Raw genomic sequence first — 12,376 nt, forward strand, 5'->3', positions numbered from 1 at the left:
CTTAACGCAATATTTCACTGAGCTGTAATTGGGTTCTGCTAATTGAACCGTGCCTTTTCGGGGCGCGGAGGTGCGCTGGCTCTCGCACAGTTTTGGGGCCCCCCCATGGCCACGAGCCACCCCAGGGCTGCGAGCGGCTGCGCTCGGCACACGGAGCCGTGTGCAGGTGGATGGAGCCTCTGGTTGAGCTCAGGGAGCCAAAACGATGCTCCCCAGCAGAGAAACCCCCAGAGCCTTTGCATTTAATTCCGAGAGGTGACAGCAGACTTTCAAGAGGCTCTTTGTCATCTCATGGAGCCAGGAAAGGGCCGCAACCTTTTTGGGACAGGGAAAAAAAAAAAAAAAAAAAAGCAAAAAGCACGAGGGGGATTTAATGAAAAGCGCGAGCGAGTCCCTTCACCAAAGGAGCCGCGCGGGGCGGGGACGGCAGCAGCAGTTTCCATTTACCTCCGCTGGCCGCCGGCCCAGGCTCCGGCAGATGCTGCCCAGCTGAGCAGCGTCCCCGTCCCCAGCACCGGCTTTTCCCGGGGTGACTCTGCAGTGGCAGCAGGTCCTGCAGCGCCTGCGCTCGGGGCAGTGCAGGGAGGGGGCGCGGGGGCCGCTCGCCCCCAGCCCCGCGGCCCTGGCAAGCGCATCCCGTGCGGGGAGGCCGCAGCAGAACCCGCGGGGCGGGGGATTTATGGAAGGGGCCAAGGGAAGCAGCTGGTTCACCGCTCGCTGCGGCGGAACGGCAAAACAAATTAATTGTGGGAGAGCCGGGCTGCCCCCCCCGCTGTGCCCAGCCCCGCCATATGTCTGCAGGCGGCTTTGTCCTGGTTCCCTCCATCAGTGCGTTAAAAGGCGAGCAGGACGCCGGGCCGATCGCCTCCCCCCGACCTGACCTGGGGGTGGGCACCCCGGGCGCATCCTCCCGGCCCCCGCGCGGCTTTTGGCCGGCGCAGCCATCGCCATGTGGCTCGCACATGTTCCTGGGTCTCCGTGCCGAGCAAATGGCAACTTTGGCTCCAGTTTAATCTCATTGAAAGGCAAAGCCGTGAGCGAGGGACTTCCCTTAGAGCAATTCCCAGCCGCCCGGCGGAGCAGCCGACCTCGCGTGCTTCGGGAGTCAATAATTTGCTTTTCAGGAGGAAATCCAGCTGACCCGAAGGAGGAGCCCACAGTGCCAGCAGGAGCTGCGGGGCTTGAATAGCTGTGGTGGTGGGAAGGGCTGGACTGAGCATCGCTATGAGAAACCCCAAAAGCAGCTGCAGAGCCTGGAGGGGCGAGGAAACGCCTGACATTGGCAGGACATGAGGTCAAACCCACTGTGCAGTGGGCAAAGGCAGAGCAGGGGGTGTCTCCGGGTCCTGGGGGTGTCACCAGTCCTGGCACCTGTGAGACATTGTCCCTTGTCCCACGCAGCCCGCGGAGAGCTGGTTGCCCCATCCCGGCCGCATCCCTCCAGCCACGGCCGCCGACCTGCCCGGAGCCTCCTGCTGGGGCTGCAATATAGGATATTATAACATGATATTATTATAACGTGATATTAGTATAACGTGATATTATTATTAAAAAACCTGCCACGAGGATGGTGACCTGCAAGGGGCTGGAGCGAGGTGCGCAGGGACAGACAGACAGATGGATGTCGGGGTTTGAGGGGATGGAGGGATGGACAGCAGTGGGGGCAGACGGGTGGTGTGAATCATTGAGGGCTGGAGACCGAGCGCACCCCAAAAGCGCTTCGTGGGAGGGCGGGGGGCGCGGGGGGGCCCGCGCTTTGTGTGCCGGCGGAGGAGGGTGCTGGCTCGGCCGCTCGCCGTGGTGCTGCGGGGGCGGAGAGGAGGAGGAGGAGGAGGAGGAGGAGGAGGAGGAGGGACTTGCAGCCCTTTTCTGCTGCCGCCGAGGCGGAGGGCGGCAGAGGGAGGGCAGCCCGGCCGCGCACCGGCTGGGGGTGACCGGCTCGGGGGACCGGCTCGGGGGGACCGGCTCGGGGGGACCGGCTCGGGGGGACCGGCCCCGCCGCCCCCGCACCATGGCCCGGCTGCTGCCGCTGCTGCTGCTGCTGCTCCCGCCGGTGAGTGCGGGGCCGCAGCGGGGGCGCGCCGGGGGTCCCGGGGGCTCCGGGCTGCACGCACGGGGGGTCCCGCAGGGGCCGGGACGGAGACCCGCGGGGTGCGGGGGGGAGCCAGGCAGAGCACTCTGGGGACAAAGGGAGGGGGCTCGGGGAGGTGGGTGGTGGGACCCGCGGGGATGGTCCCGCTGCGCTCGGCTCTGCCGTATCTTTTACCCAAAAAAAAGGATGCCGGAGCCCTCCCTCAGTGAGGGGGGGACAAGCCGCCCACACCCCAGTGCCCTCATCTCCTGCCATCCCACACCCCCAAAACCTCCCTCAGACATTCCCAGCTCCAAACCCGCTACCCAGAGCAAAGGGCGAGAGCCCCTGGGACAGGCACGGCCTCGGCGGGTGCTGCGGACAGAACTTCAGGGCATAGGGGACGGGAGAGGGGATCCTCCGGGGGGGTACCCGGGGATGGACCCACTTACCTGGGGCAGAGACGGGGCTGCTGTCGGGGAGGGATGTATCAGGGGTCCCAGGGGCTGCACTGGGCAGCAGGACACGGTTGGGCAGGATATTACAGCCGGAGCTTTGGCAGTTTCATGCAGAGACTGAGGAGGAGAGCGGGGTCTGTGACTTTGTGCCGAGGGGTCCGCTTCTCCACACACCCCGTACCGGGTTGGCCACGTTCCCCAGGGATGCTCATGGTGGCAGGAAAAGCAAGAGCTGTCCCAGCCATATGGATCCAAGTGATTTCACCCCAGGGATTTGCCTGCCTTGGGCAGCCCCCCCGCCACAGCAGGGCCAGGCTTCGGTGTCCCCCAAATCTGCAGAGCCGCCTGCCCGGGTCAGGGCTGAGCCCTACTGGGGCACCCGCTGCCTCGGGGCTGGATCTGGCCCCCCCGGATTACGCCTGCAGAGCTGGGGGTTGCACAGGGGGTGCCCGGGTGCTCTGCACCCCGTCAGGTACAGATGTGCACCCACAGCTGTGGCCGCGGCCCCGGCGCGCCCCAAACCCCGGGCACTCCGTGGCTGTAGCTCTTTACCTGCGCTGCGTGGCCGGGAGCTCTGAGCCGGGAGAGGCAGAGCCCCCCGTGCCGAGGGCTGGCCGGAGCCCCGGCTCAGACGTGGCTTTCTCCGCTGCCCGGAGCGGGGGATCGTGGAGCCAGGGCTTTGGCTTTCCCTGGCCAGGGTGTTTCGCCAGGAGCGGCAGAGCCCGTCTGCCGAGCGGGTCAGATCCAGGCTTGCCGCTGGGCCCGGCTCCAGCTGGAGCATCCCCTCCCTTCCCCGCGCCGGTGGGGTTTTCTGTGCCAGGGCTCCGGAGCTCGCGGTGCCGTGCCAAACTCTGCCGAGGCCACCTCCTGCACCGGCGGCATCTGCCGGGACACAAAAGCCCCTGACACAACTCAGAAAGCAATTAAAAGCTTACAGAGGTGTTGCTCGCACCCTCCGTCCATCCCCCCCGCCTTGGTCCAGCTGTCAAAATGCTTTATGGTGTTAATACCTGTGGCTTTGTCAACAGGAGTTGTGTTAATAACATACACATTTCAGCGGGCTAATGCAGACCATGTGCCCTGCTCATAAGTGTGTTAATCTTTACGGGGCTTTCAGTGCTCAAGATGCAGAACTAAAAGGGAAACGCAGGCAGAGTGGGGGGGTGCAGCACCTGGGGCTGGAAGTTGCATTTTCTGCAGCATTTCGGAGTGCTGAGGGGGGGCCCTGGCAAGGGGGCGGCATCGGCTGCTCCTGACAGCCCTGCGGGGAGGGGACGCGTGGCCGGAGGGGTCCCTGCGCTCAGCTCGGGGGTCCGGGGGAAGCAGCGTGCCCGGGTCCCGTCCCCGCGGGCGCACGGGGCCGCTCGCAGCTGCTGCGGCGTGGGAGAGCTGGTCCTGGCAGGCCCTGCGCCCCGGCTGCAGCCCCGGCCCCCCCGGCTGCTGCTGCCACAGCCACGGGAGGGGGACAAACCCAAACAGGGGGACACGGTGCAAGTGGGGCTGCAGGGAGGGGCGAGCTCCAGGCAGGGGGGTGCAGAGCCCCGTGAGCCAGATCTGTCCCCGAGCAGAGGCACAACCGGCCCTGTCCTCACCCGAAACCAATTCCCAGCTGTATTTGGGGTGCTGGGAGCCCCCCCAGCAGCAGCTGGGGCCCAGCGCCGGAGCGGCTGCCAGGCTGGGCTGGCGAAGGCGCGCCAGCGAGGAGAGCGCCCGCTTCCCAGCGCAGGGTAATTGGAGCACTTTGTCATTCAGATGCCTATAATTGGCGCTCCATTGTCTCCGGGGCCGGATGCTGCCGGATGATGCACAGCGAGTTCATAACGCCGCATTGTGCAAGGAGGCGGCCAACTGGCTGACGAGGCATCCAGATGCACGAGGAGCTTCTCCAAGCGCTAGCTGCGTCTCTTCCCCCCAAAATCAGGCTTAGTTGGCTGGCAAAGGGCTGGTCCGGCCCCGGAGCACACCTGCCTGCGGGCAGAGGGAGCACGAGGAGCTCCGGCAGAGCTCGGATCACCCCGAGCATCTCGGCAGCCCCACGCCCAGGGGAGGCGGCTCCCGAGGTTTTGGGAAGCCCTGCAAACGCACTCGCTCCCCCGGCTGCAGGGCAGCTCTGACCCCACCGCCCGTGGCAGGTTTATTGCTTCCACATGCGACGACAGGTTTTTAAAACGGATAGACTTACTTCCATGAGGCAGTAAATGGTGCTGAAGCTCTCAGTGCTCCTGTCGAAGTCTCCGTGTCCATCGGGGGGGCTGATTCCCAACCCACGCGCAGCAGGAGCGCTGGGCAGAGCTGCCACCCCGGCTCTCCTAACCCCAGCGTGGGGAGGGCTGGACCCTTCGGAATGGCAAAGCATCCTTAGAGGAGACAGCTCAGGCGAGAGACAAGAACAATCAATGCTGTAACCTCACAGAAAAGCTCACTTTCCCCCCAAAACACCCCCCAGCCTGGGCCATGGAGATATGGCCTTTCCTGACCCCTCTCCAGCTGTAGCGCTCGGCAGGAGCTTTCCCAATAAGCGAGTTTGCACAGGAAAGTAATTTCTCCAAGACCTGTATTCAGCGTGAGCCCCCTGGAACCCCAAGGTGAGACACCCCCCGCAAGCAGGACCCTACCCGGCTGTGACACGTCCCCTCGCGGTCCCGTGCCAAGGGTCACCTCCCGGCTCTGTTCTCTCCACAGGGACCTGCCTGGGGCTCCAAGGACAAGTGCTTCTCCAAGATGTACACGGCGAGCGGGGAGTGCTGCAAAGCCTGCAACCTGGGCGAGGGGGTGGTGCAGCCCTGCGGGCTCAACCAGACGGTCTGCGAGCCCTGCCTGGACAGTGAGTACCCGGGGACCCGTGGCACCGCACGGGGACCGGGGGCACAGGGCACCGTGAGCGTTCACAGGCACCTGGGCTGCACATCCTCTTTCCCTCCTGGAAGCGTCGCCTGGGCACAATTTGCGCCGTTTCATTCAGTTTTTCCATGCATGACCCCTGCAGGGACCAGCTCCAGCTCTGCGCTGACACTGGGGTTACTCCCAGCACCTCCTCAAAATCTCTGCCCTGCAAATCCCCGCCCTGGGTGCAGCATCTCCCCTCAGTTTGGGTCCTGTTGGTACCAGGCATCTTTGCAGATCCCCCTTCCAGTGGCTCCCGGCTCATGGCCAGCATTGCCTCCAAAAAACTCCCACTGACTGCACTTCGGTCTCTGATGCAGCCACAGGGATGTGCCCCCATGAGCCACCTATACTTTTCTTTTTTTAAACCTTGTGAAGACTGCGAAAGCAAGTTCGAGAGGGGAAGAAGTAAATCATAGAGGTCCCCAAGAGAGGTGGGAACAGTTTTCTCCTGGCTGGCTCCCAGCACATTGTCTATGTCAAATGCTTCATAAATGTCGGCTGGCGACGTGTTCTGGAGACCCGGTTAAACGCTCACAGCTGAGGGGGGCGAGCTCCGGCTATTTAAACAACGCCACGATAGGCATAAGCAACCTGCCCTTCACATTTACTGCTGCAAACCCTTCGAAAGCCTGAGGATGAGAATTTGTAGGAAAAGCTGTGCCAGCCAAGCCCAGATTGCTCCAGGGACGTGACCCAAGAGGGGAGGGACAGAGCAGGGCTGGGGGAGCAAAGAGGAGGCAGAGTCGGGGGGAGAAGCTGAACGAGCAGAGCAGGGACAGAGCAGCATCAGGGCAGCGCTAAAAATACCTCTGCTTCCCTGCAAAATCGATGGACGGCGCTTCGGGGCCCTCCGGGCTCCCAGCCCCGCAGCCCCCAGCTCAGACACCCCGCCACTCGCCCCACTGCGGGGACACCCCAGGCGATGTCACGTGAAGCAGCACCAGGAGTGGGACAATCCACCCCACTCACTGCCCCAAAGGGGGAACAACACGCACTGGGGAACTCCAACCAGGACAAAGCCCCTCCAGCCCCTCCTGCTTCACAGCCCACCCTGCCCCAGCTGGAGCCTTTCACTCGTTCGTTAGCAGCAGCAGGAGCTAATTGTCAGGAGCTGGGGGCTGCTGGGGGGGTGACCATGGGGTGACTGCAGGTGTGTTTGCTGCAAGGGGGTAAATGCCCCCCAGCTCCTCAGAGCCCAGAGGGGGATTTCGGGGTGCAGAGAGAAGGAGACCTGTGAACCCCATCACCAGCCTGTGCTGGGACAGGGATGGGGACAGGGTCCTTTGTCCCTGGGATCCCGGCAGGTCCCGCGGGCACCGGGCAGGCGCCGGCAGCCCCGGCAGAGCACCCTGCCCGCCCTGCGTGAGCCGGGGGAGGAATGTGGGCACGGCCCCGGGATCCCCACCTCCGCCCCGGGCTCTCGCCTTGGACGTCTTCCCGATTCACCAGGCAAATTGTTTTGGAAAAATCCACTCCAAGCCAAGCACCAGCCCTGCCAAAGCCCAGAGGGGTCGGAGGAGACGGTCCTTTCATTAGCCCAAATGGCCACTTGCGTTTTTTTAAAATTTTCCTTCTCTCCTCCTTGCCAGCCACCCCTGATTGCTGCCTCATGATTTATTTATCCCCTCACCAGCCCCCATTGCTGAATCTGGGCTGTAATTGCTGCGCTCGGATCCCCACCGCCCCTGAAATGTGCCCACTCAGCCGAACGCCGTTCCCGGCCACTTCCCCTCTAATGGCGCCCATCAATAATTCAGAATAATGCGAAGGATGAGCCCAGGTTAATGGCAGCCGCGCACGCCGGCGGCCGACCCGGGGCTGCACTGGCTCGGGCAGGCAGCGGGCAGGCAGGGGAGGTGCTGGGGGTGGCAATGTCACCGCTGTCACTGCTCAGGGTTTGCAGCCGCTGGGGCTGGGACGGTCTGACCTCCACCTCTGTCCCCTGCCAGGTGTCACCTACTCGGACACGGTGAGCGCCACGGAGCCGTGCAAGCCGTGCACGCAGTGCGTGGGGCTGCAGAGCATGTCCGCGCCCTGCGTCGAGTCAGACGACGCCGTGTGCCGCTGCGCCTACGGCTACTACCAGGACGAGGCGAGCGGGAGCTGCCGGGAGTGCCGGGTGTGCGAGGTCGGCTTCGGCCTCATGTTCCCCTGCCAGGACTCGCAGGACACGGTCTGCGAGGAGTGTCCCGAGGGCACCTTCTCCAGCGAAGCCAACTTCGTGGACCCCTGCCTGCCCTGCACCACCTGCGAGGAGAACGAGGTGCTGGTGAAGGAGTGCACGGCCACCTCGGATGCCGAATGCCGAGGTAACGCTGCCTGTCCCAGGCAGAGCTGGGCTCGCCGGGTCTCCTGTACCACTCCGTGCCTCAGTTTCCCTTTGCACCACAGCAGTGGGGAGGCAGTGGCACATCCCAGCGCTCGGAGGAGAGGAGCCCTTAGAACCAGGGAGCAGCCACCCCGCAGCCAAGGGGGGGTCAGTGCCCAGGGTGGGGGGAGAGCATCACCCACCGGCAGCACCCGCCGCCCTGCCATCCCACACCCCTGCTGTGCACGGCCCCCCAGAGCCACAGGGCTGCTCGGCTGGGGACGCCCCGGCTGGGGACACCCCGGCTGCTCCTTGGCGGTGGCAGCTCAATTCCCTGCCCGAGCCCGACCGGGGAGAAAGGAGCTTTTTGTCCCGGCCGCGGCTGGTTCAGAGTGTGGGGGCAGCCGGCGCAGTGCCCTTGGAAGGGTTGAGTAAATGGAGCCACAAGTCAAGGAGCACAGGGGCAGCTTTGTCAATGGGCCCCCCCCCGGAAACCGCCGGGCCGGGCGCCGAAACGCCGCGTCCAAAGGGCAGCGGGTCCGGCTGGGGGCCGCGGCGGGGGGTTCGCTGGGGCGAGGTGCCAGGTCCCCCCATGGCACCCGCTCCGTCCTCTCTGGGCCGGCGGACACGGCACAGCCCTGGGGGGACACGGCACAGCCCTGGGGGATCGCTGTCAGGGGGTTTTGGGAGGGACCCGGTGCCCGGGGAGGGGATGGGGCAGCGGCAGGTGAGAGCGTTTCCTCGGGGCAAGACCAGGCGCATCCGTATCCGCTTGCTCCAAGGGGCACGCCTGGGTGCGCTGGGATGGGGTGATTCCCAAATGGGGCCGGGCTGGGGGGTGCAGGGCTGCTGGGGGGTCTGGGAAAGGGGCACATCAGGGGAAGAGCTGCAGGACTTGAGCAAAGCCCGTGCTGGGACAGAAGAGCTCTCAAAGTGACATCCGTGTCCAGCCGTGACCAGGCGCCACCAGCCATTGGGGACGGGGACAGCTTCAGCTTGTCCTGGGGACTGGGGGGCTGGTGCTGTCTGTGGCCAGGGGACAAGGTGGCTTTAGGGACAAGCCTGGGGACAAGGGGATGGGGCAGAGCTGGCACCTCTACAAGCCTTTGGAGGGACATCCCTGCAGACGCCCTTGTCCCTTCACCCGTTCCCCCACCACAGCCTGTTACAAGACACAGCTGGCTGCATGACTCATTGATTAACGAATCTCATTTCTCTCGTGCCTGGCAGACCTCCACCCGCGCTGGACAACCCACGCGCCAGTCCTGCCGGGCTCCGCCAGCCCCGAGCCCGTCACCAGGGACCCCCTGAGCCCCCTGAGCACCGAGGGGCTGCCCAGCACCGCAGCCGACACCGGCACCACCGTCATGGGCAGCTCGCAGCCCGTCGTCAGCCGCGGCACCGCCGACAACCTCATCCCCGTCTACTGCTCCATCCTGGCGGCCGTGGTGGTGGGGCTGGTCGCCTACATCGCCTTCAAAAGGTAGGGGAGCAGCTGGGGGGGCACGGCGGAGGGTTTGGGTGCTGCGACACAGGCTGTGTGCCCGCCTTGGGAGTCACCAGCAAGGAGGGAAGGGGACCGGGTGGGTGGGTAGGAGCCGGATTTCCAAAAATGCAGGTCAAGTCAGGCAGTTGAGGGGTGAAAGAGGGAGACGGCAGCAGGGTGGGGTGCAGGGAGGGGGAGCCCTCATTGCAACCCCCCGGCGGCCCCTGCTGGGTCTGGCACCCGCCGCAGCCGTCGCAGCCGATCAGGCTCAGCGGCTCATCCCGGCGCTGGGTTTGCACCTGCCCTGGACACGCCAGGGCCGGCTCGGCCGCTCCCCGGCACCCGGGGGGACCCGCACGCGGCCCCAGACGCCCCCGGCTCCGCGGCACAGCCGCGGTTCTGCAGCGGATCGGAGCAGGAGGGACCCTGCCCTGGTCCCCGCAAAGCTCCGGAGCTCAGCACCCGCGGGCGCCCATTTAAACCGATCCGGCTGCTGTGCTGCAGAGTTGTGAGCCAGAGGCTGCAGGAAAACGCTTCTTGTTGGGAAAAGTGGTCCCGAGAAAGAGGAGCAAAGGCACAAACCTGCTCCCAGCCCGGGGCACATGGCTGCCGGCGGTCACCTCCCCGCTCCTCTCCCGGCAGGTGGAACAGCTGCAAACAGAACAAGCAGGGGGCCAACAACCACCCGGTGAACCAGACGCCGTCGCCAGAGGGGGAGAAGCTGCACAGCGACAGCGGCATCTCGGTGGACAGCCAGAGCCTGCACGACCAGCAGCCGCCCGGCCCGGGCACCCAGGGGCCAGGTAGGGACTGCGGGGGCTGCGGGGGGCCGGGGCACCCGGGGCCGGGCCTAATGCTGCCTCGTCCCCCCCAGCGCCCAAGGGAGACGGGAGCCTGTACGCCAGCCTGCCGGCCAGCAAGCAGGAGGAGGTGGAGAAACTGCTGGGCAGCTCGGCCGAGGAGACGTGGCGGCAGCTGGCCGGGGAGCTGGGCTACAAGGAGGACATCATCGCGGCCTTCACGCGGGAGGAGTCCCCGGCCCGCGCCCTGCTGGCCGACTGGGCTACCAAGGAGTCGGCCACCCTGGACGTCCTGCTGGCCGCCCTGCGCAAGATCCAGCGCGGGGACATCGCCGAGAGCCTGTACAGCGAGTCCACGGCCACCTCCCCCGTCTGAAGGGTGGCCCGGGGCGGCCCCGCGGGGTGCCCTTCCCCCTCGGGCCCCTCGCCTCTCCCCTCCCTGGCACCCCGAGCCCCGGGGGGGAGCCGGGGGAGGAAGCGGGGGCTCCCCGGGCCCCCCCAGTTTACTGTCCTGTATGCACTGCGCTCCTGTTTTCGGTATCGCCCCCTCCCACCGCCGCCTCCCCCCGGCAGCCCGTGAGTGCGATGGGTGCGAGGCGCCCACAGCCCGTCTGCCGCCCCAGCGTCCTGTGCAGCCCCGCCAGGACGGGCAGACGGACGCAGGAGTGAGCCCTGCGCTCTCCTCTCTCTGCTTCCAGCCCCTTCTCCTTCCTCCCTGGGGCTCCAGCTCTCCACCCTTGGCCCACACGTCCCCCAGTTCTCGCTCGTCTCCAACACCCGAAATCCAGCTGCTGGACCGGGGTTTGGGGATGGGGCTGCAGCAGGGGGTGGGCTGGGGAAAGCACTTGGCTGCCAGCAGCCCAACGTGCACTGCAGACGCGGGGGCACGGCCCCCACACGAGCTGCACGGGGCTGCCGGCGCTTGTGCTCGGTGAGGAGCGGCCGGGACCCCCAGAGCTGGGGACCAGGCGCCTGGGTGTCACCTCCTGCTGGCGCTGGAGCTCTGTGGGAGGACACGGAGGGTCTAAAGGGCTGAAAAAGTGCCTGGTGACAGCAGGGACATGGCGAAAGGGCTCTGCTCGCCCTTCCCTGGCACAAAGCCACCCGCCACCATTGCGCCGTCCCTGTCCCTGCGGGGCGGGGGCTCCTCCCCCCGGTAAGGGCTCCTTCTCCACCAGCACTGTGAAGGGGGCTCCGGCGCCCCCTGCCCCCCAGGCCCTTTGCCTCTGCCCGGGCGCACGGTGGGTGCTGCCACCCTCGGGGCAGCCGCTGTCACCCAGGGGCATCCTCGGGTGGCCCCAACACCCCCCTTTGCCACGGCCCCCCCGCAGACCAGGGAGGGGACATCACCCACCGCATCTCCAGAGCTGGAGATGCGTTTTGTTGGCATATCAGCTCCTGGCCAGCACCCGGCTCACCCGCGGGCGGGCGGGCGCCCGTACGTGGTCCCGCGGGATGTCCCCAACACGCCCCTGGAGCATCCCGGGTTTGCAGAGGAAGGACAAGGTGAGCTGGTGCCCGGCGCCGGGTGCGCCTGCGCCTCTGCACTCCCCTTCGCCTCCAGGTCCCACCAGGAACTCTTTCCTGAAGGCAGAAGGTAATTTTCCTCCCCTCTTTAAGGAGATAAGCAAGACTTGTAAATAACACCGTGTCGTTTTACTGACTGCTTGATGTTTCCACGTGCGACACGGGGTGACGGCACCTGCTCCGGCCCCTCTGCTCGTCCTCACAGCCTTTGCAAGGCGAGCTCTCGTTTTGCAGCCCAAGCCTTCGGTCCCACCTCGTTTCTGGCCTTAAAGACTCAATGGGGAGGCAGGGAAACACCGCCCAAAAATCGCTGCCGCAAGTCCATGAGCAATGCGGGAACGTGGAAGGATTTGGCTGTTCTGGAGGAGCACGGGGAGGGAGATCTCGGTGCTTCCCGAGGGATGGGAGCCTTCAGTGAGAGGATTCCAGAGCCTGAGTCCTTCAAAAGCTTTTGGGAATTTTGCTGCTCGTGCTTTGGGTGATGAAGCAGGACGGGCTGAATCTGGATCGCTGGCATGCGACATTCGGCGCCTCCTGCAGCCAAAGAGCAAAGATCCCTTTGGAGGAACAACCCTACGAGGCTTCGGCCGCTCATACCAAACCTGGTGGTTGGAAACACCTGGTCCCGACAGGGCTGCGAGTCCCAAGCCTCTCCCATCATCAAAATCCAAGGAAACTGCCCCAAATTCATAGTGGATGACCCCAGCTTGCGAGCCCCAGGCTGGGGCAGCGGGTCCTTCCATCCCCAGGGACACATTGGGATGAATTTCAATGTTGGTTATCATCGGATTGTTTCCATTGGTCCCTTTTTTTGATGAAGCGAATCAAATACAAACTAAG

The 12,376-nt window shown here is 65.3% G+C and overlaps 1 protein-coding gene across 1 annotated transcript; it reads left to right on the top strand.

Moving 5' to 3' along the window:
• Positions 1 to 1,972: 1,972 nt before the first annotated feature.
• On the top strand, positions 1,973 to 10,473 carry NGFR (nerve growth factor receptor). Its single transcript, XM_065651147.1, has 6 exons — positions 1,973 to 2,053; positions 5,212 to 5,353; positions 7,365 to 7,724; positions 8,954 to 9,206; positions 9,852 to 10,012; positions 10,084 to 10,473. Exons 1-6 carry the CDS (start codon positions 2,012 to 2,014, stop codon positions 10,383 to 10,385), a joined length of 1,260 nt encoding a protein of 419 aa, XP_065507219.1. The 5' UTR covers positions 1,973 to 2,011; the 3' UTR covers positions 10,386 to 10,473.
• The last annotated feature ends 1,903 nt before the right edge of the window (positions 10,474 to 12,376 follow it).

Source organism: Caloenas nicobarica, chromosome 24 (assembly GCF_036013445.1).
Source record: "Caloenas nicobarica isolate bCalNic1 chromosome 24, bCalNic1.hap1, whole genome shotgun sequence".
NCBI classification, from domain to species: domain Eukaryota; kingdom Metazoa; phylum Chordata; class Aves; order Columbiformes; family Columbidae; genus Caloenas; species Caloenas nicobarica.

Excerpts from the sequence above, each read along its gene's own strand:
- NGFR (XM_065651147.1), top strand. The coding sequence starts at position 2,012 with ATGGCCCGGCTGCTGCCGCTGCTGCTGCTGCTGCTCCCGCCG. Across the intron at positions 7,725-8,953 it reads CTCGGATGCCGAATGCCGAG|ACCTCCACCCGCGCTGGACA; the intron begins GTAACGCTGCCT and ends CGTGCCTGGCAG. Across the intron at positions 9,207-9,851 it reads GCCTACATCGCCTTCAAAAG|GTGGAACAGCTGCAAACAGA; the intron begins GTAGGGGAGCAG and ends CTCTCCCGGCAG.